This window comes from Indicator indicator, chromosome 1, assembly GCF_027791375.1.
Source record: "Indicator indicator isolate 239-I01 chromosome 1, UM_Iind_1.1, whole genome shotgun sequence".
Taxonomy (NCBI): Eukaryota; Metazoa; Chordata; class Aves; order Piciformes; family Indicatoridae; genus Indicator; species Indicator indicator.
The window spans coordinates 92,659,148-92,685,563 of record NC_072010.1 but is presented as its reverse complement, the minus strand read 5'-3'; the positions used below and the strand labels follow the sequence as shown (position 1 = coordinate 92,685,563).

Below are 26,416 nucleotides of genomic sequence, written 5' to 3'. Positions count from 1 at the left end.
AGTTTCAATGAGTGATCTAGAAGTGTGTACTCCTCCTTAGTGGTCTTTTATTCCCAGTGGTCTCCATTCTGGCAGTGCTGCATAGCTGGAATGTTGCCTTAAAGGATTGGCCAAGGCTGTTACTGACACAGATCCTGTGTAGTATAGTGACAGCTAATTCTACATCAGCTACCTTCCACCTTTTGTACAGGGGTCTGCAGCACCATTGCTTGTGACTGGCTGCTCAAACCACTTTGGGAGCTGTTGTGAGGCTGTCCAAACCAGAGAGAGAAGATGAAGTTAGCTTAAAGCTGATGCTTGTCTCTTCTCTCCTCAGCTGTGCCAAATTTACATCTTTAACAGTTGGCACAGTTGAGAACTAAGCTTGCCATAATTAAAAGCCTAGAAAGTGAGATAAATGGTCTTTCAGGAAGGGACATTTTATTCTCTGAAGTTTACTTTCTATTCCCAATTTTAAAAGTTTCCATTGGCTCTATGGAGAAGTAAGATTTGATGGTTTTGTGCAGGGTTGGCAATGAAAATGCTGATGTCATAAAACCACTATAGTAATAAACCCACTGCTTTTATAATTTTACAGTTAAACTTAAAACTCAATATTTTCCAACAGATTTTTAAACCTAAAACTTCACAGCTATGTAAAACACATTTAATAATTATGTCTGACTCTAGTATGTTACTATGGAAAATGTGGAGTAAAAAGACTTAAAGCATAAAAGGTCTTCTGACTTTTTTTATCATACAAGTAATTTTTGTAGATAACCAAGAAAATGTGGTAAAATTTATCTGCATTGATATTTCTATCACACAATGCATAAAAATAGCTATGGCTTCCAAATGTGATCCTCTGGGCATCAGCTGGATTTTATAAGTTTATAGCAAGAGCTTCAATTCACTGAAGAGTGGCTAATTTGAGCTACCTGTGCTACCTACATAACATGTGTCTCAGATGTTACACTTCTCCAAACACAACTGCCTATTCAAACACCAATGAGCAGCATTTGGCAGAAGATTCAAGTTTAAATTGAAGCCTTCACTATTCATATGAACTTACTGAGGCTAAAAAGAAAACAGCATACAGACTACACTTCAAGTGACTGCCAGAGAAACAATTCACTGCTCTACTGATTATGATTTTTCACAGACTCAGCTAAGGGAATTACTTGCTGACCTCCATCCCAAACGAAGAAACTTTCTAAAGCATTTGGTTGCTGGGAAAGTGTTGGTACCTAAAGCATGTCATGTTTCTTTTCTCAAGTTGTAGAAACTCCACTGGCCAGCAAATAGTCATGCATTTCAAAAGCACTATACAAAGCCACAGGCAAAAAAACCCAAAGAACATATCAAGCTCATAAACACAACAATTTATTTCCTACCTGCAGCAAACTGCTTGTTTTTGCGAGGTGAACGGGGTTGACGCTGGTATGGATCACTTGATCCATATAGGTCAAGGGTTCCCATGCTCAGCAGTACTGTCCTCTGCATAAAGTCCACAACAGCCAAACCATTGCAGTTGCCAAATGCCACTCTGAGAAAAGAGATGTTCCTCCAAAGTATTAGCAACAGGTAATGAAGGCAAACAAGAAGTAGTATTATGAATTCTACACAAACATTATCTTCAGAAACTACTCAAAGCTGACATTTCATAGTTTTTATTATTCTCATAACCCTGAATTTATAAATCTGTGTCCTGAAAGACAGTAATTGATTTCCTAGAAGGTAGAATTCTCACTTGACCTTTCTGTGCCAAGGGCATCGCAACTATGTTTGGATATTGCTTAACTGAACAACATAATTCTAGTAATAATGATGCAAAGTAGGCTTAAAAATCTGGACATAGATCTTAAAATGAGGCTATATATACATATAAAATACAAAAATAAATTAAAATCTAAATACAAATACATATGTAAATAATTATTTTAATATAAATGACAAATGAACTACATGAAGTGTATTGTAAAGATACTCAAACCTGAAAGATATAAAAAAAATTTCCTTCCAACTTTGTCAGCTTGGCCGTAGTATAGATTCTTGTTAAAACAGTCTCTACCCCTCTGGTATTTTGATGGTATTTGATTCATGAGCATGATTTCTCAACTGGCATGAATATGTCTAAGATCTGGACTGCAGTATTGTTTTAAGGAAAAAGAGATGGAACAATTTAAAGTTTTTGATGCCTAGAAAGTCCCTTTTGAAGAATTCTTCCCAAATTCTTCCCTATTGCTTCTACCAATTTCCTAATTACACCAGTTTCAGAGAGAAGTTGTATTGCACCATCAGTACTTTCTCCTCGTCTCCCAAAAAAATGTTTTCTGGTCCTGCTTTTTTCCCAGTTTGGAAGGAGTGTAAGTTGAGGGCAGGAATGAAGAAGCTAATGCATCTATCTAAGGAAAAGGAAGAAACAAAAAGATCTTAAACATGTCTATATGTAAGACCTGTGAGAAAGTCTGAAGTGAACTGCAGAATATGGAAACCCATATACCTCAGCAGATATCTTTGCTTCATAGTCTCATTAAAGCATTAAACTTATTTAAGATTTCATATAAAAAAAGACATGTAAAATTGACTACTTTCTTTCTGATTTAAATAATGCTAAATAAATTCACAGAGAATATGACTATTGATGTCAAACTCCTGACACATTGTTAGAGACTTGATTTAAGCAGAAATATTACATACTGACAATTATTCTACACAGGTCTCTCCTTTGCTGTCAGACTTCAATTTTAGCTTCCAGACTACAGATACAGCCACAAGGAAACTCAAAATCCCCAACCATGCTCAATAATATTAGGAATAATTTGTGATCAAGTTACACTCTTTACGTAAAAAATGATTAAGGTGGTCAGTTCAAAGCCCTGCAAAATATACTCAGCTCACACTAAAAGTGACTTGTGTACTCACCTCCACTCGACTTCTTAATATTTCTTAAGGGAGATATATGAATTTTTGTGTGGAAAAATAGTAAGGAAAGAGAGAAATAACAAGATGGAGGAAGGGGAAGCAGGGCAGATAGAACATTTTCCTCAGTTGTACCTTTTCCTCCTCTGCTTCCATTAAAAAAAAAAAAGAGTTCCATATATAGCAAAGAGAAAAGCTAATGGGTGAAAATGAGGTGAGTTTTTATCACAGTAGCAATTTAAGGCACCATCTACAACAATGGCTCAAATTCAAGTGGTTCTTACTACACTGTTTTCTATCTTTGATGACTTAAAACTGACTTTAGTACAGAATCTGTGGAAACACTAAGAACACTCTTTTTATCCTGATTGACTCTTCACTTAGCTGTAGCTTCAACAGCTAATAATATACACCAGTTCAAAGTGCCTACAAATGTGCTTTTATTTAGCACAACTTTGTGCTTATGTGGAAAGACTGTAAGGTGCCCCAACAAATAAGGTCCACGTTTTACGAATGTAAAGTAATAGCTGTTTCAGAAATTACTAAAACCCATTTTACTTAATGAAGAACAAAATATTTTTAGTGAGGTTCCCAGAGAAAAAAAAGTACTTTATCTCTCATATTTGCCAGAAGACGGCTGTGTGCAGTTTCCTATGTCTTCGTGTTTCTTGACAGAATTTACTGACAAAGAATAATGAAAAATAATTTTCCTATTGTTTTTTGGCATTCTTGATTTTGCTTTCAAGCATAGGTTAATAGACATTGTTAGAGAAATGATACTGAAGTAAAAAGATTACTAGTGTAAAGTGTGACAGCAGTTTCTGTGCTCCCCATGTTCTATGTGGAGAAGTAAAATAAAGGAATAAAAACAGCAAGTGTCAGACTTATTCAGTTAATACTTTAGGGAACAAAAATTATAGCCATCTGTATTTTGAAAATTATTAACCTGAGAGCTATCAGTTTTTGCAAACACAAGTTGAAAGAAGAGCTAGTGATCATTCACTTTGTGGCCAGTGAATTAACAAAATGGGTCGATATTTCTAAGTTCACACAGAAGTGTGGATACAGAATCATAGAATCATAGAATGGTCTGGGTTGGAAGGGACCTCTGAAGGTCATCTGGTCCAACCCCCTCTGCAGTAAGCATACCTAGAAAAAATACTTTACCAAGAAAACCCAGAAATTGGTCATTAATATTATAACACTCCTGAGGAATGGCAAGAAAATCTAGACAGACATTAGTATTAACAAGTAATTACAAGTAATTACAAGTAATTACTATTAATTTAAGACTGTTTTCTAACATCCAAGTCTTTATGAAATCAAACACAAAATAAGAACAATGAATTTCTCAGTTCTGACTGATGAATAGAATCAGTTGCTAGGAGATATGGATATCTTTCAAAGAAATGTCATAAAATCCATACCAAACATTGTGAGGCTAAATAACAGGAGAAAACTAAATTCTGATGAAAGACACGATTGTACCTTGTCATAGTTGAGACAGACAAAGAGAGAGGAAGAGAGAAGAGACAATGGAGGAAAAAAAAGAAGAAAGGGGCCTTTCTTTGATAGCTTCTGGAGGCATGTTGTATTTAGGTTATTGGGCTATTTTATTGATACATGCATCTCTTTCTGAAATGTACTTAGTATGTGGTGTTTTAGAGGAGGCTGTCTTGTAAATGATTCCTGCATCTAGTAAATAATAATTTAAGGGATATGATCAAATCAGATATGTTTAGGAAACCAGCCTGAGTACTAACAGAACAGCAATCTATCAGAGTAGTTTACAAGTGAGAGAATGGTGTGATGATTCCTGAAATCAGATGCTACCTGAGACTAGCAAGGGTGCAAACCAGGCAAAACCTAACAACTTGCACAAGTGACAAATACAGCTAGGTATGGTAAAAAAAAAACTTCTAGAGTTCATGAAAATTTTCTAGAGTTCATGAGTAGGAAACTGCCTGGACACTCAGGCCAAATACTTGACAAAAGAGCCCTCGATGATGATATTTTTGCACAAACGTAAAGGCTCTGCATAATGTTTCCAACATCTCTGAAGAAAGTCAAATGACTTACTGATATCACAAGGAATCAAACAGGTAACACTCATTAGAGCCTATAGTTTTTACTGGAGTAACACCTTCTACAGGGGAAACCATTTCAATGTATCTAGGCAACTCCCAGCGAGCGAAAACATTAAAAATTGGCAAATAAATTGAACCTGAGGGAAAAAGCACACACAGAGATAATGCTCACTTGCGTTGTCATACAGAATTTAGCAGCTGAATGTTCCTCATGCAATTTTCCATTTCAGGACACTGGTTCTCTTGCAAACAGAGATTAGCACAGACATAAAAATGAGAAGACAATTTCCAACTAATATACAATGTCATGAGAAATTACATTTAGCAATTAATCACACCACCATTTTATATGAAATATATTTCACCTTGGTGATCCTTTCAAAGTAAGTCTCAAAATTACAGATTTCAAAGGTAATTAGATTTTATTTGAAAAGATGGATGGAATAATATGAAAAGATTCAGTCTTTTAAATAGGAATAGTGAAAATATTGGCAAGAATGACAGTTTAACATCTCATATTACAATCTTTATGTGAATTCAAATAATTTCCCCCACGCATCTGTGGTGTAGCAGTTCTTGACTGTTTTAATTTAATTTCTGCAGGAAACGTCAGAGAACAATTGGAAAATATGTGATTTGGTGCAATAAACAATAAATCTACGCAACTTTAATTTTGAGGTACTTACAGTCCATAAGCAGAGTTTACAGCAAGACTGGTAATCTGTTGTGGAGGCTCACCATCCACCCACACCAACTGAATAACAAGATCTGCTTGGTATCCAGGAGGCATTCGCACAGGTCGAGTCTTAACACTAAGAACAAGAGGTACAAAATAAGAACCAGCAAACAGACAGACAGACTGGGACATGCATAACAACTGCTTCTCTTGAAAAAAATATTAGTGAAACACAATCCCTTAATAATTTCACAGCAGCACCAGTACTTGCAGCATACTGTGCTTGTACCCACATACTGACGCTAAGCATTCCAATCAGAACAGGGACATTTTGGAGAAATTCCAGATTTTGATTTTCATTTCTGTTGCAGAAAGAAAAATCTGAAAACTTCAATATTCCCTATAAGAGAAACTAGAGAAGACATATGTGGGGTCAATAAAAATAATTGTTTTATAATGGTTTTGCTTTGCTTTTCCCTTTTCAGAATATTTTCTTATGCTACATAATGCACATTTTAAAAAAATCATCGTGAATAATCAGCTTCAATTGAAAACCTAAACTACATCCTTCCAAAACTTTGACAGAGGACATCTCTGTATTTTTGGAACTTTCTTGCTCTGAAGCATGGCAGAAAAAAGAGGCAAGAGAAGATGAGAAGATATACTTTTCTGTAGTGGTCCTCACCACTGCATATTCAAAACTTATCAACTTGACAATTCTATTTGTCCATCTAGTGCAAATGGGTTCTGTTTTCTTCTTGAATTATGATCACCTAATATGTAATGTGGTCTTAATAAATGAATGCTTCTTACATAAAATTTGATGTAATTATTGACCCCTGTGACCAGCAGGACCAAGGAAGGGACTGCTCCCCTATACTCAGCACTGGTGAGGCCACTCCTGTGTTCAGTTTTGGAACCCTGACTATAAGAAAGACATTGAGGTGGTGGAGTGGGTCCAGAGAAGGGCACTGAAGTTGGTGAAGAGTATGGAGAACAGGTCTTGTGAGGAGCAGCTGAGGTTGGAGGAAGTGGGCATTGGTCTCTTCCCCATAGTAATAAGTGATAGGATGAGAGGAAAGGGTCTCAAGTTGCATGAGGTTAAGGTTGGCTATTAGAAGAAACTTTACCGAAAGGGCTCTCAAACACTGTGTAACAGTATGAGAGATGAAACCCCCCTCCCACACTGATAATAACCAGGCTAGCTCAGTCTGGAAGCAAATGAAGCTGTATTTTATAGGCAAAACTATAATCTATGATGAAATGCAATGAATATGTACAAATATACACTATTCACAACATTTACAAATACGTGCAATCAACAGAAAAGCACAACCAAGCCCCCTTTGGGCCCCCCAAAAGATGGGGGGCAGCGTGCTTCTTTTTCCTTCCCCCTCCCAGAGCAGGCAAAAGGGAAGAAAGACAAGAAGCAGAGAGAGGTTTGTTAGACTTAGCTTGTCAAGGTCAGTGTGTTATCTTTAGCCAGGAGAGAGAAGAAGCAGGCAGACTGAGAGAAGATGGACTGTGAGAGTGCCTGACTCCCCACTGTCCTGTATCTTGTTTTGAATAGTGATTCTTAAACATTTCTGTCTCTCCAATGGAAGTGTTTAGAATAATCATTGTTTTGCTTTCTTACACCCAATACTGATTTATTTACATTCTTTCATTTTCTCTGCTCAAACTTTGTGAGAATAAAAATTAAAGACAGTCTTAAAGCCATCACACACTGGAATAGGTTTTCCAGGGAGGTGGTTGGATCCCCATCCCTGGAGGTGTTTAAAAGAGACAGAGATGTGATGCTTAGGGACATGGTTTAGCACCAGACCTGGTGGATAGTTAGATAATGGTTGGACTTGATGATCTCAAAGGTCTTTTCCAACCAAAATGATTCTGTGATTCTATGATGATACAATGAAAGAAGATATTATGCAATATTTTATCACTTGAAAGGAAGCTCTACAAGGAGTGGAGGAAAGGACAGCTGGAATGGGGGGTATGTAAGGAAGCTGCCTGAGCAGCAAGAGACCTGGTTAGGAAAGCCAAAGCACAGTTTGAATTGAATCTAGCCAGGGAGGTTAAAGGGAACAAGAAGAATTTCTACAGGTATATTAATGGTAAAAAGAAGACTAGGGAAGGTGTGGGCCCCTTCAGAAAGGAAACAGGTGAAATGGTCACAAGTGACCTGGAAAAGGCTGAGGTTCTCAATGACTTCATTACTTCAGTCTTCACTGCAAGGGCCTCCAGCCACACTCCTGGAATAGTCATGAAAGCTAATGGCAGGGACCAGAAGGAAGAACTGCCTACTGTGAGTGAAGATCAGGTTCGCGATCACCTGAAGAACCTGAAAATGTTCAAGTCCATGGGACCCAATGGGATACATCCACGGGTACAGAGAACTGGCAGATGAGGTTGCTAAACCCCTCTCTATTATATTCCAAAAGTCCTGGCAGCCTGGGGAAGTCCCCACTGACTGGAAAAGGGGAAACATAACTCCCATTTTCAAAAAGGGGAAGAAGGAAGAACCAGGGAACTACAGGCCAGTCAGTCTCACCTCTGTGCCTGGTATGATCATGGAGCACATTCTCCTGGAGGCACTGCTGAGACAGAAGAATAGTGAAGAGGTGATTGGGTACAGTCAGCATGGCTTCACTGAGGGCAAATCCTGCCTGACAAACCTGGTGGCCTTCTATGAACAGGTCACAACATTAATAGATGAGGGGAGAGCAACTGATGTCATTTACTTGGACCTGAGCAAAGCCTTTGACACTGTCCCACACCACATCCTGGTCTCCAAACTGGTGACACATGGGTTTGATGGGTGGACCACGAGATGGATAAAGAACTGGCTTGATGCCTGCACCCAAAGAGTGGCTGTCAATGGCTCCACGTCCCAGTGGAGGCCAGTGACAAGCAGAGTTCCTCAGGGATCAGTCGTGGGACCAGTCTTGTTCAACATCTTTGTTGGTGACATGGACAGTGGCATTGAGTGCACCCTCAGCAAGTTTGCTGATGACACCAAGCTGTGTGGTGCAGCAGACACGCTGGAGGGAAGGGATGGCATCCAGAGGGACCTTGACAGGCTGGAGAGGTGGGCACAAGCCAACCTCATGAGGTTCAACAAGTCCAAGTGCAGAGTCCTGCATCTGGGTCGAGGCAATCCCAAGCACAAATGCAGGCTGGGCAGTGACTGGCTGGAGAACAGCCCTGAGGAGAGGGACTTGGGGGTGCTGGTGGACGAGAAGCTCAACATGAGCTGTCAATGTGCACTTGCAGCCCAGAAAGCCAACCAGATCCTGGGCTACATCAAGAGAAGTGTGGCCAGCAGGTCAAGGGAGGTGATTCTCCCCCTCTACTCAGCTCTGGTGAGACCACACCTGGAGTACTGCATCCAGTTCTGGAGTCCCTATTACAAGAGGGATATGGACATGCTGGAACGTGTCCAGAGGAGGGCCACCAGGATGATCAGAATGCTGGAGCACCTCTCCTATGAGAACAGACTGAAAGAGTTGGGGCTGTTCAGTCTGGAGAAGAGAAGGCTCTGAGGTGACCTTATTGTGGCCTTCCAGTATCTGAAGGGGACCTACAAGAAAGCTGAGGAGGAACTTTTTAGGATATCAGGTAGTGATAGGACTAGGGGGAATGGAATAAAGCTGAAAGTGGGGAGATTCAGACTGAAAGTGAGGAAGAAGTTCTTCCCCATGAGAGTGGTGAGAGCCTGGAATGGGTTGTCCAGGGAGGTGGTTGAGGCCCCATCCCTGGAGGTTTTTAAGGCCAGGCTGGATGAGGCTCTGGCCAGCCTGATCTAGTGTGAGGTGTCCCTGCCCATGGCAGGGGGGTTGGAACTAGATGATTCTTGTGGTCCCTTCCAACCCTGACTGATTCTATGATTCTATAATATTTTGTGGTATTCAGGTTATTAATTAGTACATTCATACTCTAGGTAGTAATTTATACATAAAGCCCACTAGCCAGTGTGGTTTTACTGTAACTGTAAATAGTGAGACTGCTTATATTGCAACCCTCTGCAGAGTCATGACAGGACATAGTCTATCACATCTAATCATCTACCCCTGTGAAAAATAGTACCTAAAGGAAGACTAAGAATCGGGAGAGGAAGAAGAGTAGACAGTTAATACAGACACAGGCAATTCATTCTGAGGAACTGCAGGTTTTCCCATAACTATTTCTTTTTGCTATAAGCACTTCTTTGTACATATATCTCTACCATAAATAACTTAAGCACTATTATCCTAGGTACTGGATCGTAAAGATCTTAGATGGCTCTTGATGATGCAGACTGCCTCTGGAATGTGACTGTGATGTTACTCAGCAAGCTTTCCAAGAAGCTTTGGCCTACACTGCTGAAAAGATCATGGGACAGACACCAAAAAAAGGCAACTAATTTTTATCCAGAAGCAATAGAAGATATTCAAACAGTCTTTCAGGTTTTTTGTAGCTGTTGACTGCATCTGTTCAGATGGAAGCCTTGGTAGCAAATAGGGCTACCAGCAATCTCAGAAAATTGAAAATAGATGCAGAAAATGGGAATAAAATGAAGTAAAACACAGCCAAAGAATGACACTGGGGCAAAAGTTCTGAACAAGGCAATTCTATCAGGACAATGGGCAACGTACAAAGCAAACAGTGTTCTAATTCTGGCAGATGTTATGATGAACAGAGGACTGTGCAATATTCTCATACATTCATGGTCTGATACAGAGCATGAAAAAAGACTGGACATGGATGTACATTATGACACCAGGAGATAAAATCTCCAGCTCAGTGTTAGCAGTAGAAGCACTTGAAGATACTTTTTGGAAAAGCTCTTAAAGCTTAAGGACTAATTTCTTAATAAGACTTCAATACTTGTGCTGGGTTAACCTCAGCTGGTTGTCAGATTCCCACCTAGCTGCTCTCTCGATCCTCCTTCTCAATAGCACGGGGGAAGAAAGCAAGATCAAAAAGCTCATGGGTTGAGATAGGGCAAGGAGATTATTTACCAATTACAGTGACAGACAAAACAGATTCACCTTGGGGAAAATTAATTTATTACCAATTAAGATAAAGTTAGATGGTAAGAAATATCTGTCCCTCACCTCCCCTTTTCCCCAACTTTACTCCTTCATTCCCAACCTTTCTACCTCCTCCACCCTGAGAAGCACAGGGACGATGTATTTTCTGTGTTTCCAGGACTACTTCCATTTTATCATAATAATTCTACTTACAACAGAAGTTTTTTGACAGATGAGGAGTGTGGATCCAGTTAGGATTTGGGGGGGAAAAGTGGTTATTTATATGCCTTTCCCTATTGAAAAGGGTGAGAGTGTACATAGTACTGTTTTATTAAAATGTAAGAGGGAATATGCCAGCAGTTCTAGTGCTATAATTACTTTGACTTTGAAAAGTCACTTTGCTGTCAAAATATTTACATTTACTTTGTGTAAAACAGGAAAAGAAAAATCAATTGGCCACTTTAATGTGAGATTATATGCAGTTATGCAAACTTACTAAAAATCAACCAGCAGAACCTCTGCTAGTTCACTACAGCTTTTCTGTATCCAAGATCAACATTTCCTCTCCTTCTCAGACCAAATAATAATCCCTTTATAGAAAATCTTAGCCACAGAAATAATCAACTGCATTCTTGCTGATTTCAGTGTCGTAAACAAATTTCACATTGGGATTTTTTTATTAACTCCTCTACCTTTTCTATTGTGGATGTCATATATCTTGTCTTCAGTAAAGCTTTTGATATAGTCTCCCATAACATCCTCATAGAAAAGCTCAGGAGATATGGCATAGATGACTGGTCAGTGAGGTGGATTGCAAACTGGCTCAACAACAGAGTTCAGAGGCATCATCAGTGGCACAGAGTCAACTTGGAGGCCTGTGGCAAATGGTGATCCCCAGGGATCAGTACTGGGTCCAGTTTTGTTCAATATCTTTATCAACAACCTGGATGAAGGGATTGAGAGTACCCTCAGCAAGTTTGCTGATGATACAAAACTGGGGGGGTTGGCTGACACCTGTCAGGCTGTGCAGCCATCCAACAGGCTGGAGAGCTGGGTGCAGGCAAACCTCATGAAGTTTAATGAGGACAAGCGCAGGGTCCTGCATCTGAGGAGGAATAACAACAGGCACCAGTACAGATTAGGGGTTGCCCTGCTGCAAAGCAGCTCCACAGAGAAAGACCTTGGAGTGCTGGTGGACAGCAAGTTCTCCATGGAACAACAATGTGCCCTGGTGGCCAAGAGAGCCAATGGTATCCTGGGATGTATTAAGAAAGGTGTGTCCAGCAGGTCTAGGGAAGTTCTTCTACCTCTCTCCTCTGCCCTGGTGAGACCACACCTGGAATACTGTGTCCAGTTTTGGGCTCCCCAGTTCAAGAAAGACAGAGACCTGCTGGAGAGAATCCAACAGAGAGGCACTAGGATGATTAGGGGACTTGAGCATCTCCACTATGAAGAGAGACTGAGATCCCTGGGGCTATTTAGTCTTGAGAAGAGAAGACTGAGAGGGGATCTGATCAATGTCTATAAATATGTGAGGGGTGGGTGTCAAGTGGAGTGGGCCAGGCTCTTTTTGGTGGTACACAGTGATAGGACAAGGAACAATGGGTTTAAACTAGAACATAGAAGATTTCACCTCAACATGAGGAGAAACTTCTTTAAAGTGAGGGTGACAGAGCACTGGAACAGGATTCCCAGGGGAGTTGTGGAGTCTCCTTCTCTAGAGACTTTCAAAACCCACCTGGATGCATTCCTGTGCAGACTATCCTAGGTGATCCTGCTCTGGCAAGGGGGTTGGACCTGATGATCTCTTGAGGTCCCTTCCAACCTCTGATACACTGTGAGACTGTGATTTTGATTTCCATGGTTTACATTTATGATTAAACTGAGGTCTGAGGTTCAACTGTGTGACTGAATGAAGCAGACAAACAAACAGGATGCCAAATATACTGTTCATTTTACAAGAACAATGAAACAACAGTGCTTCTAAATTGTCATGCTATTTGCATGAAGCTCAACGGCCCTAAGTATCTGCAAAGCCAGGCAATGTTCGTTTAAACTGCTTTTGAAATGACTGAGGCATTAAAAATATTTAATAACAATTAGACTGAAATAATAATGAAATTACTAAAATGAGAGCAATTGTTACCAGCAGTGCACTGTAATTGCTGGAAAATTACAGTTTATGGAGTTTGCATGTAATTCCTTTTTTGAAACTATTCAAACTGATAATTTATCTGCCTTACTAGTAAGAACATACTCATCTACCCCCAATAGTACCAATGTGTACTCCATCAGACAACTTGCTTATTTCTAAAGAAGACACACACACACACTTCCATACATTGTATCTTTTAAAGATTATTTCATGAGTATCAACACAGTTTCCATCCCTTACCATAAAATGCATATACTTCTTTCATGATTATTATTGTCACGCTAATTAGTAAACGAGGGAAAGCTTTGCACATGTCTGATTTATGGAAATCTCTTTGTGAATTAAAAAAAAAACCCAAACCAGTTCCTCAGAAAGTCCTTGATTTATCCTGTAGTGCTCTTATTCCATTCAAATTTGTGGGTATGAGGTGAAGATTTACTCTTAGATCATGCTGGAAATTACAATCAACCCTTTACTGCAAGAGTTTATCTTACACATAATTACTTCGAGCCTTTAAAATCCCTTGTTAATTATTTTGCCTTAATTCTGGTGCTTGTTCCATACACTGGTTTCTTCTCATTTGTGTCACACACTTACAATTAACTTCTTTTTTTGGAGAGCTGAACAATTAGAACACACACATAGGAATGCTTTGTAGAAAGACAAATCTTTGACCAACAGCATAGACTTACCTAAGACATGGGATACTATCCTTCATTGTTCCTTCACATGCTACAGTGTTGGTACTGCCTGAAAGGCTCTTTAAAGAAGGAAGCTGGGAGGAGGCATCTGGAAATGGAGGATTTGTTTCTGGTTCAGGAGTAATGATATCTTCTACTTCATACTGAAGTCGTACCTCTAAAGACTTCAATAAATAAAAAAGTTTAGTTATAATTTAATGAAGCTGCTGAAAGTTTTGTTATGTTCAAATAAATATCAGTAAGCCTCTTTAAAAAATTACCACCACCACCCCCACCCCCCATTTATCATTATCATTTGCAGGCAAATAATACTGTAATTTGTTATTTATGCAGCCTAACAGAAAAATCAAATAGGAACTAGTCCTCTGCCTGGTGCTTACTGAGAAATACATAGGTATATTCCAGTGCTAACTTGGATTCAAGCCTTTTATTTTAAGTGAAAGGCAAGAACCTAGCTTTCCAGAATTTATCATGAAAAGAGAAGTTAATCGCTCATCCCAAAATAAATATTTTGGTACAAGAAGAAGGTCTCAGGATAAATGTCATGAAAATTTCTGCCTATTTTCTGATATCTTTTTCCTAAGCAAATTCATTAAAAGAATGATATCAACTTTGCCTCCTCATTTCCTAGTACAACAGAGTCTCTGCAAGTTAGACTGTAGCCAGAGATCAGAAGAGCAACAGTATGGGTAGTACTGATGGATGAACTTCATTTGTCCAGAGGTGAGAGTCAGGAAATCAGAAATAACAGAGCAGAGAGTTCTGTATTTCTTAGACTGAATATGAGTTTGATGGATTCTGGAAAGCAAAGTTCAAACTAGTTACTTGTTGCTTTCTTTCTAGGCTCTCCAGATGGAGAAAAGATGACCAACCAGGCCCAAACTCCCTTCAGTTCTTTCCATTAATTCAGGAAACCTTAACCGAAGGATTCCAAAACACAGAGGAAACTAGATAGAGAACTCAAATCTAGAGATGTGAGATCAAATCTGAGAATCACAGTAAATATTGGGCAATTCTTTCTACCTCATTAATTATTGAAGGAGATCCCCATTTTGAAAATGAAACAAGGTACATCCCTTAAAGAGAGAAGGTCTTGGGATTACTGGCTGAATAGTAATTTTGGTGCTGTTACTTTCAAGTGATCCGTAGCAATTGCAGATGTAGACACTGAAAATTCCATTTTAATTAGTGATCTCCCACTGAGACATCACATGTACCAGAATGGAGATTATGAAAATACCTAGATTTTGTGAGGTTAGGGAGATAAAAATCAGAATTGAAGGCTGTCCTGTTTCTCAACCACTGTGTTAAAACATAAGATTTCAGAAAGAAGTGATTCTGCTAAACCAGAAGAGAAAGAGTGTTTTCTCAAAATATCACTTGTTTTCTACTTGTAAAATCCACTGATATTTTTTTGCCTGAATCAGCTAAAGAAACCTATGGTCACCATTTGCATTCAAAGACTAATGAGTGAAATATTGAGCTGAGGAAAATCTAATCTCCTGGAAGTAGCTGTTGCTGACTGAAACAATTTGTAATGCTGTTTAATTTTCATGTAAGACTGGAGTAACTGTTGAAGAGCATTTTCTTCTGCTTGCCATATTAGAAGTGCATCTTTGGACATTTTTCTGTGTGTCTTCCTTTTTCTACTAAAATTCATTTTGTGAAGTTCTAACTATCATCCATTTGCAGCGAGAAGGGGAAATGTAGACTAATAACATGGCTGAGATTTTTTTTATGTTTTGGTCCCTGCTTTGGTTGGACCTTGGAAGTGGTACAGACCTGTACCACTTTATTGTACCAATTTATTTTTGTACCAATTGTACCAATTTATTTTGAGGATTCCACTACCAGGCTCATGGATTTTCCTTTCTACATTCAAATTAGTGTAAACCTTTTTCCTATGGTTCTTCTGCAGGGCTTTGTAAAAGAGATTCCCTGAGAGAAGACTGATCACTGTGGAAGTGATCATGTTTAATAGATACCTAGATAGGATGGATCAGATTCAGAACAACAGGAACAAATGCTTTTTACAAAACTGCATGATTCCAAGATTGTCTCACACTTACTACCTGCCTCCAGAAGCTGATAATTGATGATGCATATAATACTTCCATTAAGGAAATATATGCCTCTGGGACATATTCAGCAGCAGACTTCCCTGCTGCATGGAGAAACCTTTGAGTAGACTCCATCCTTCCTATTTACCACAGCAATAACATTACATCAGGCAGACCAACATGTGGTCTTTAAAATGTTGGGATTTGCATTTTGAACTCAAGGTAAGTTCAGGCTGGCTGCTGGAGAAGGAAGACACTATGCACTAGAACCTGGATTCACCTCAGGCAGCAGAGAGATTCTGAGACTGACCAGTGCAGTCTCGGTATAGACATAGCTAGACAGCCTGAAGTCATCTACTTATTCCAACAGAGTTTTCCACACTTTTTATTAAAAAAATAATATTTAAGAGTGAAGACTTGGATGCCTGCAGCACAAATGCAGAAAGGATGAGGCCCATCTCAGGGATTCACAAAACCCAGGGGAATCGGTGACTATGCCACGAAGATTAGATAATATTAAAGCAACTCTTTAGAGGACAATTCCTCATACAAATGCTTCTGAATTACAGATAAGATTTGAGACACTGTCAAATAGCACATAATAAAATAGAAAATACCAGTTCTGATAAAATCAGCCACAAAAGTAGAAGACAGGAAAATAAAGAAATTAAATGTTAGGTAATAAGAGATAAGAGGCATTTGCTATGGAATAATGTATAAATACAAAAGTTTAGTAATTTTAGTACCATTATACAGGAACTGGTCAGTAATGTGAAATTACTGTTCATTAGTTTTAAAACATTCCTGAAATGATACATTCAGCTTGCTTCATAATTGCTTCTTGAAGAAAAAAATAAGAGGAAAACCATGGAAGAGCTATAGGTAATGAATTTCCTTACCAGATGGCACATGGCTACAGGCCAAAAATGACATGTTTTTGCTGAGCTATAGACTTTCTAAAGTACATGAAAATAGTGTGGAAAGGAAAAGAGCTGTAATTGGGAAAGGTGGAAAATAGAAGAGAGATTTTTGAGTGATTCCCTGGGGTTCGCTGAGCACTGGCTGACACAAAGAAATGGTTTCTGCTGAGAGTGTTTTGAGATGCAAACTGGTCTTCAGCACCACAGAATGGCAAGCCTAGAGAGGTAGTCATGTTTAGTTTGGCTTTGCCTTAAGAGTAGTCTTTTGTTAAACAACTTTGACTTCAGGAAGAATGTTTTACATTATAAATGCTGTCCAGACACACTGTTAGCAGTGGTTGTGGCTCCTGTGCAAAAATGCAAGGTTTAAACCAAAGTCAGTCTTGCTGTAAGTACAAAGCGACTGCAGTGCAGTTAAAAGAACATTAACTGTATGGTTCTACATGAAATAAGGTGACTTCTCAAGACATGAAGACATAAAAAGAAGTATTTGAACAGGAAAAAGCAACATAACACTTGGGAAATTATAACATGCTTGGCCATAAATAATCTGGCATTTCATATACTGTCCATTTTTTAGGAAATAAAGTCAGCATAAGCTAGAAAAAGAATCAGCTCTTGAAATATTATTAAAGCCAGTGACAATTTCCAGTTCCCTTGGGGTACTAATGCTATGAGCATAAATTAAAGAGATTTAATACTTGAGTTAAAAAGAGCACTATTATGTAAGCACACAGTGTACATTATCTAACAATAACATAGAGCAGCCAGTATTTTTAGAGCAGATAAATACAACAGAGATTTGCTGTACCATAAAGTCTGAAAAGCAAACTGTCTGAAGTCTGTTCTGGTTGTTACTATTAAAGCAAAAAAGTAGGCACTTTGCTATCAAAACCTCAGTTATTTTCACTAACTTTAGTAGGATCAAGATTTCAGTCAAAAGGTTTGAAATAGAATGTCCCTAAATCTATATCTTGTACAGCTTGATATTAATTTTACTTCAGAATATGAGCAGACACAGCAAGACAATTTCACTTAGAAATTATGTTCTTTTATAAGAGAGGAAAATTACGAAGGACTTACTGCAATTTCAGTATTTACTTCATGTTTGCTGAACCTGTAAACAACCACATAGGCAGAAACCCCTGCCACACAGAAAATTCGGCTTTCAGGACACCAGTACATCATCTGAACAGCAAAAGGATCTTCTTCCACAATCTCAGCTGTTGCTTTTCCTTCTCCTTGTTTCTGTTTTTCAAAGACCTTTGACGTTTTTAATTTGTACAACATCTGCAGAGTAACTGGAATATATTAAAACATATTAAAAAATACTGACCAACATGAAGCAAATCAGATATAAAAATTCCTCGGTTCCCATTCTCTTTTCATTATAGCATAATAAAGAATCTTATGAAGAGAAGAAGAAGATGGGTATTATACAATACAGGTATTATTCTGTTGCACAGTACTGTTAAGATATGCATTTAATACTTCCAAAATAGGTATTTGTGAAAAAATTCTTAGTACTTTCTGGGACAGGATGCCAGAGGTGTCAGTCAACTGTTACGTGCATAATTAGGCTTACGCTGAATGTTACAGAGCGGCTCTGATAATGGTACTGTTCTCCTAATGAGATACAAACCTAAGATTTCATTTTTCTGAGGTTACTGTCTTGTTAGAATGTAAAGACTGCATGCCACTTCAGAAGAAGACATTAGGAAAGTATTTTGGTGACCTGGGCAACACAAAGACTTTTTGAACAATGAAGAGTTCTAAAATGTTTTTAATTTCTTGAATAATATCTATATTGATACCTGTTTATAAAGCCTTCCTATCCAGAAGCTTTTGGCAAGAATAGAACTCCACTGACATGAATTTCAGAGGTGAAGGAGAGGTTATAATTAATCCCATTTTGTTTCACTGACATTCCTCCTTGTTTTTTACTACTTTTATATTGATTTATCAGTGGCATTAATTGATAACTGCATAAGGTCAGAAAAAAAAAATCACTCAGGCCCAGTACCTATAAAGGCCAAACTGTTATGTACGTTAGTGCAGTTGTGTACTAGATCAATCTAGCTAGCTTGTCTAATTAGAGCAAGAAAAAGATGAGAGAATGGTGCTTTAGTTATGTAACCAGATGACAAGCAAAATTACATTTTCATTTTGAAGTGCAGATATATTTCAAGAATTTTAGCATATACGATTTTTTATATTATTGAAATAGGATGAGGGGAAATGGTCTTAACTTGTGCCAGGAGAGGTTTAGTTTGGATATTAGGGAAAATTTCTTTACTGAAAGAGTGGTCAGGCATTGGAACAGGCTGCCTAGGGAGCTGGTGGAGTCACCATCCCTGGAGGCATTAAAAAATGAATAGACATGGCCCTTCAGGACACGGTTTAATGGCTGTGGTGGTGCTGGGTTGATGGTTGGAGGCAATGTTAAAGTTCTTTTCTAATCAAAATTATTCTATGATTCTATGAAAGTTTTAGCATATATAATACTACCAATTTTTCACAAATTGCAGCAAATGCTTCTGTAATGAATGCATAATTCTTCCTGCCTCCTGTGGCAGTGAAAGAGGCCTCAGGATGCCCTTAAATCCTGGTATTCTAGGGTGGCAAAGCTAGAGTGGCACTTCAAATCAGCCATCACGTGTCTATGCACACCAGGACTGGAAGAACTACAGAATCAAAGGGCACATGTATGAGGTGAGACTCTCTCTGCTTCTGTGAATTACTAGGTTCCATCTCCACAAAGGCAAAAAAGAACCAGCAATAGCTTTCAAGCAAAGATGCATTTGGAAAACTGCTTCAGTGGCTTAGTAATACCCTTTTCCCCCACAAATCTATGCTTTCAGATTACAAAATGATGCCATTAAACTGTGTCTAAAAGCAAAGCATTTTATGCCTTCAAATACCAGTATGATGTAATGTTTGCTATGAAATCTCAAATAAGATTTGAACTTTATTAAAAAGGTTAAGAATCTGTGCATAATAAAACTTTGTAATAATTAAAATCTTATATATGAAAAGTGACAAGTACAGTACCAGTAACACAGTACATGCCCTGAAAGGCAGGACTAAAAGCAGGCCATCAGAGAAGCACTGAAAGTACCATTACTGTTGAAGGGATTGTGAAATACTCATGATCATCTAAACTTTTACCTCTAAGGAGAATTCCTATTGCAGCATGTACATACTGATTAGGGGGTTATGTTTGTACTTCCTGTGAGAATTTTTTTCTCATTCCTGCCAGAATTCTAAAAGAAATGACTTACACATTGGTTCCTCTGCAGTGTATGCACTAAATGCTTTGGGGTCTTGAAATGGTCTGTATTGTCTCACCCTGGCTTTAACGCCTCTATTTGCATCTTCTTTTTAAAAGTCTAAGTATGTAATGAAACATACACAATACAAGGTGTAATGCCTCACATTACTTCTCTAAATAACATTGTTATCCTATTGTTGTTCATATTTAAGCTCTCCCAAATTTCTGCATTTGCAGATAAACTCCTATTGACTTAATAAAAAAAAATATTTTTTTTTTAAATTTCCGGTCTTCACCATTACTGAAAACACTGGAGGATGTAAACGCTAACAAGCATGTAAGTCTTTGTTCTCCACTTCCAAAAATACAAATTGCATAGCAACAACAACAAAACCCCTCATAGTCATGTTCAGCTGACATGTCTATGTAGAATTTCTTTGTGAAATGAGGATTTGGAAATCCTCATTTTCTCCTGGTCCATCCCAATGAGTAAAAACATTTGGAATTGGGCAAAAAGAGAACTACCTCACACTGTCATCAGGTGTAGCTGACATTAAAGTCTTGTAAACATTCCATGGATGTGGCTAGAAACTTTATCTGTATGAAAAACTACAATTCTGTGGCACAAGGTGGAACTAGCAGGTAGTTTAAGTATTATATACTCTCTTCATGCCACCATTACAGACTGGTCATTAGGATCAAATTAAATCTTTCTATGGCTAACACCTCATACTGAAGTGTCTTTCACACTCTCTTTTAAGAGACTGATACCTCATAAAAGAGGTATTCTACCCAGGTATTCCTGTACCACAGAAGAGACAGAATACAAGGCAACTCTACTGTAGCTTTCGCAAAGCAGAGTCACAGTATTTGAACCAGAATATTTGACCTTTCAACCAAAATCTACATATATATTTAATAAATATATTTTCCTAATGAGTATCATATGTATTGTCTGTAGGGGGAAATGCTGGGTTTGATATGTGTACTTATAGCTAGAATGTACACAAGTATTTTCTGAAGCTTTATTCCTGCTAGGATGAATGCAAATGCTTCTTCACAATTACTTTCTGAAGCTTGAGACCAGACAAGGAAAGTGTTAGGGTCTTTTCCCTCTTTGCCTGATTAGACGTGTTCTGAGATGTATTATTTTAATATTTACGTTTTACTTAGCTGTAAAAATTATTAGTTTGTACTCAGAATAGAAGAGGCATTTCAACTGGAACTGAATGTGAAGTGGAACCGAATATAAGAGTGTGCCCACTCTTTTATACACAGAAGAAGATTATGCTCTAGGGATTTTTTTTACTAGCACTTCATCCTTCATAGGTTTTGGTATGCTGGATGTGGGTTTTATTTCCTCTTAAACTTTTTCCTTCTTTTCTATCTAACATACCTCATCAGCACCGGCTTTTTCCTTAATGTAGTAAAAATTTGCTGAATTTCACCTTATTACTCTTAATATAATTACAGGTATTACTTCTCATTCAGTTAAGTATCATGATATACCTCTCTCTATGTGTGTATGTGACTTGTCAGCATTATATAAAAGCGAACTTAGAAACTTACTGGCAGAAGCATCCCAAAACTTTACTGATCCATCTGCATGGCTTAAAAGAAATATAAAAAATTAATGTGTTAAAACAAGATGCAATTGTAAAACTACTTTATTCTACTTTCAGCAAATGAAAACAATAAACAGAAAAAATTTTGCTCACATGATAATTCTCTTCCTGACAGTATATAGTTATACATATAATAACTATAAGAAAATATTCTGTTATTAGTTTGATTAGGTAAATAAAACACATGTTCATGCATTTCCTACAGAGAACTAAGCCTCAGCGAATTTTAAGATTGTAACAGCAAGCAATGAATTCCGACATTAATGTCAAGTTTAAATTACAGCACTTTTGGCTTTGCAGTAAGCCAGTCTAAAGCCTATGCACCCTAAAACTGAGTTTGTATAATGAACTATGAAAAGACAGAGGGGAACTTCATTTTGCTTAATCCCTTACAGCTGTGTTCTCTATAGCAATGTAAAATCACCCCTGAATTAATGCTGGGGAAAGAAGACATTTCTGTTTAAAATGAGAATAATCCCTTCAGCACCTTATTGCACAAATCATAATCTTGTTTTTAAAAGTGTTAAGTAATAACCAGAGGAAAACACAGTGCATCAAAGCTAAACAGCTTCTGCTTTACAGCACAGCCCTGTGAAAATCCATCAGGCATTGCTCAGGAGCCTTTCTAGATCTATTTGTTATGGGGCTGTTTCTCCACTCACATGGTAAAATTCATCACAGTGCCCCACAGTCTCACTAGTGCTGGCACATTTAGATGAATTCCCAAACAATCCCCAGTTACAAAGTCTCCAGAAGGCCAAAGGACAACAGCTATAGAAGAAACAGCTATTCCCCTTTTAAAAGCTATTATCTATGCCCTTCAAGGCCGAAATATTCCCTTTCATTGAGTTCTCCTTGCCAAAGACCCCAGTCTCCCAAGAATGTAGAGTTGCTGTCTAATATTGGAGCCTCAAGTGACAGTGCTTCATGGTAGCCCATCCCCAAGTAAAAAGCTCTGTATTCTACAGCAAATAGGAATTTCTGTGATGACTGTGTGTAAGAGAAAAGACTGCATACCTCAAATGAAGAGGATATGGGTATTTTGTGAAGGGTCAACTCTTATCTATAGCTAACCCAAGGTCAAAAGCTGTAGACACTAACATTTTAAAAGTACCAATCCTCAGATTTATTCTCACCCTGTAATAATGATTTCAGGATATGTCTGAGCTCCAAGGTTCCATGCTCCACCACTGATAGGCCACTCCTAAACAAACAACAAGTGTGCAGAGATGACAACTAATTCCGATGAATCTTGCTTAGTTAGTTCTTAAACTAAACAACATCTTCCTCCAAAAAAAGCAACACAATTCATAAAAGGAACAAAACCATGTAGCATTCAAGGCTTAAAGCTTATTAACATTATTATATTACCAACATTTTGAAACACAACATGTTTTTCTGTGATCAATTAAAGCTCTATGTTTTAAAAGTATTTCTGCACAGGTAACACTCAACAGCCCAAAACAGGAACTAGAGGAAGGAATCATATAAGGCTGGGCTACTCTTTCCAGATTGCTGGGCTCTTGCAGTTTCCAGAGGACACTGAACAGACTGAAAATCTATTTTGAGGACAAAGACTACTGAAAAGATTGTCCCAGAAACAAATACCTGAGCAAGAGGCCACAAGATACAAGATAAGCGAATGCAGCTTTTATGAACAGATGAACACATGAACATATGAAATCATCATCTCTTCCTGCATATTTTTTACTAGAGTGCCATGGATTGAGTTGAACCTGCTGCTGTTATTCATACCATGCTGCAGTCATGCCAGCTTCAAAAAATGAAAGTGCTAACTGCAGCAAAGTATTATGGGGCTTGAAGTTCAGACTGCAACATGGGAGGCTTCCTGTTCTGGCTTCTTGGTTCTGGCTTCCTGCATACGGTCTCTTTTCTGCAGGAAATGGCATTGAAATGGGTGGGGGTCAGGTAGCTTCTGATTTTGGTTTTGTTTTATGCCAGGCTTTTTCCCTGTATTTCACTGCTCTTCTGCAAATAGGCTAAGCTAAGGTAATCATGCATTGTATTATTAGATTAATTAGATTTCCAGCTAACGTAATTATCCATTGCAATTATGATATATTATATTAAACTCATCTCTTTATCTAAACCCTGAGTTTTGTGTGTTACTTTTCCCCTCACTTAGCGTTGGGGGAGCAGGGAGTTAGCCCTTGCGCTAAACCATTACAGAGTGGCAAGACTTCCATTCTCTTCCTTGGCCTAGGCTGGCAGAGCACAATGCTGGTCTGGCTTAAAGCCTGACCTGTATGGATATAGGATGTGAACAATAAAATATGTGCAGAGTGGGTAAGGATGTGTCTAGAGCATGAGTGGGTGGAAGAAAACTGGGGACAAAAACTGGTTTTGTGGAACCATGTAGTGATGTTTGTGGGTGACACAAACAGAAATAGGTGGGTGGCAAATGAGTGGCAACCTACATTCAGAGTGTATATTTCTATGTGCACAAATAAAGCAAGGGGATAAGAGTGAATACAGGTAGGAGGTGAAAACTTTGGGAAATGGTGTATATTAGGCAAGGATAGATAAGCAGACAGATTCAAATAACTGGGAAAAATATTTTCTGAAGTACTTTGCTGAATGAAAACCCAAAAGAAGAGCCCACTTTCCAGTTCATGGAAAATAAGGCAACTTCCAGTTCATGGAAAATAAGGCAGCTCCAAGGAGAATACTTCAGTTAATATGAATAAAAGCCTGACAATGTCTGATTTGCTTACCCATTAAAACAAACAAAAAACCCCTATTATGATGGATTAGTTTAAGTCAAAATACAAACCAGACTAATACTCCATAAAATAATTCTGCTTGCTATCATTTCTGCAGCTTGTCCTGTTCCTAAAAGCATTATGTTAAGACTTTGGTAGCTCAGCAAAATAATTATTAGTATCTCTGTTTAATTAAAACCTCACAGACATGCTGTCAACCCTCAACTTTCATTGAGGCTCTTCTGCTAACTTCTTTCAGTGATAACGTTTTAATTTTTTTCTTTAAGACAATTTATCCATTGGAATTTGAATTGTACACCGATGGCTTTCTTTTAACTGAGTCTGATCTGTCATAATTCCAGAGCCTAATAATAAAGTCCTATGTAACAGTAATTCATAGTTATGCTTAAGTGATGGTGTTTCTGAGGGACAAATAACAGGCTGTAAACATACTGCTAAGCTGCTGGTTAGACCATTTTGAAAGTGACGATTACAGAACTAAAATTATAATAGTTTTGTAAGATGTTACAAAAGCATAGGTTGTACATCTAATTTCTTTTTTTTTTTTTAATATATTTGGTTTTGTTTACCTTATTGCTGTATCCTTGCTTTTTATGTTTTGCTCCTACAGAATAGAGCACAGGAATCAAATCTGGAGGACAGTCCGCAAAATATTCTGTGCAGGTAACAGGTGACTCATGAATGTCAATAGGATATGGATTTTCAAAGATTGGAAAACTAGTTAAGGAAGACAATTTATTAGAAGCACTGTGACACACTGAGACATAGAAAGAAACATATTCTTATACATTAATATGCAAGAGAATTGAAGTCATTACTAATAACATACATTTTCCCTTATTTATTAAAACATACGTGTAATTATTCAAATAAAAATATAAAAATTCCACTGCTGTGACAAGAATCCTCTTGTAACAGAACCACTCATTCATGTGAAGTCTTCCTAAGGCTAACAAAGCTACTTGTCTGAATTATGATTATGAACTAATATTTCCCAGCATCTCAAAAACCTTATCTATGCAGAAATGACACATTTTATAGACACTTCAGGAAAACGGATATATATTATTGTTGCGTTGTGGCGGACTAGTACGACATGTACACACTTTAACTTGCAGATCAAGTAGAGTATCAAGCATAGAGCACACTTTATTATTATTAACAACACACATTTATATGTTTTCTATGCTACTGTGGCTACTTCTAATTGGTTAACAAGTTGTTTTTAATACTCTTAGTGGTTATTGCTACCCCACTACGGAAATAGCTATTCCTGTTACATTACACATGGGAGGATTCCTCTTATCTTAGGGGTTTCCCAGACACTGTTGTTGCAAACCACCTGCATCTCTGGAGCTTCCCATATCTTTACTGATACACAGTAATCTGCCCAAGGACAAGTTGTTCTTTCTCAGGCAAGGAATCTGCGGACCCGCTGCAGTCCCCCACATATTATGATATTATATTTATTATGACCTAAGAATTACTTATACAACTGTGAATTTTACGTTGAGCAGCTTAGCTTATTGGTTTGGTAGAGTACTGATTCTACAATGAACAACAGTGATAACAGATGAAGCAGGTCTCAGTTTATTTCTCAATTCCATCACTTTGGACAGTTTGATAAGAAGGAAGGCTTCATTTCTGGCACATTATGCAATGTTATTTGCAATTAAAAAATGATTCTGATTTCAGTTACATCCATTTTATATCGCTGAGATTATTTGAATTACTCTTGAACGTGAGTAAGATCAGAAGATGGTTCACTCAAAATGTTTCAAGATGCTAAGGGCAAAATCTGTTTCTAGTTGTATGACTGTGAACATAGATGTAAATTACTTGCAGTGTTGGAGGCAGAACACAATAAAGAATTGGATTCTGCATTCCATGGCACATAGTTCCACGACACAGTTCCTCTTTGATATGAACATCAACTCTGATGTGAAAGGACTATTTGACATTTAAACCAGCAGTGGCATCATGAAATAATCCCACAGATCCACTAGTAAATACTTAAGTGATAGTCACAGATTCACAAATCGCATTGGGTTAGAAGGGATACTCAAAAGTCATCTTCTCCAACCCCCACCCTACACTGAGCAGGGCCAGCTCCAGTTAGATCAGGCTGTCCCTGTGGAGCCTAGTGAGGTTAGGCATGCATATATGTATTAGTTGAATCTGATTTCCAAAACACAGATTGTGGTCATAATTCAGCATGTGACCAAACGTTACTTAACTCTGATGTTGAGTCACTGTTTGATGGA

The 26,416-nt window shown here is 38.0% G+C and overlaps 1 protein-coding gene across 2 annotated transcripts in view; it reads right to left on the bottom strand.

Moving 5' to 3' along the window:
• STXBP5L (syntaxin binding protein 5L) overlaps window positions 1-26,416 on the bottom strand; it is a 211,833-nt gene that overhangs the window by 56,130 nt on the left and 129,287 nt on the right. For both annotated transcript variants that reach the window (XM_054383024.1, XM_054383032.1), the window contains exons 12-18: window positions 24,722-24,869; window positions 22,545-22,612; window positions 21,353-21,393; window positions 17,596-17,813; window positions 13,524-13,696; window positions 5,675-5,800; window positions 1,374-1,525 (exon numbers count right to left, since the gene is read on the bottom strand). In XM_054383024.1, coding sequence (XP_054238999.1) covers window positions 1,374-1,525; window positions 5,675-5,800; window positions 13,524-13,696; window positions 17,596-17,813; window positions 21,353-21,393; window positions 22,545-22,612; window positions 24,722-24,869 — 926 coding nt within the window. The remainder of the gene's footprint in view (window positions 1-1,373; window positions 1,526-5,674; window positions 5,801-13,523; window positions 13,697-17,595; window positions 17,814-21,352; window positions 21,394-22,544; window positions 22,613-24,721; window positions 24,870-26,416) is intronic.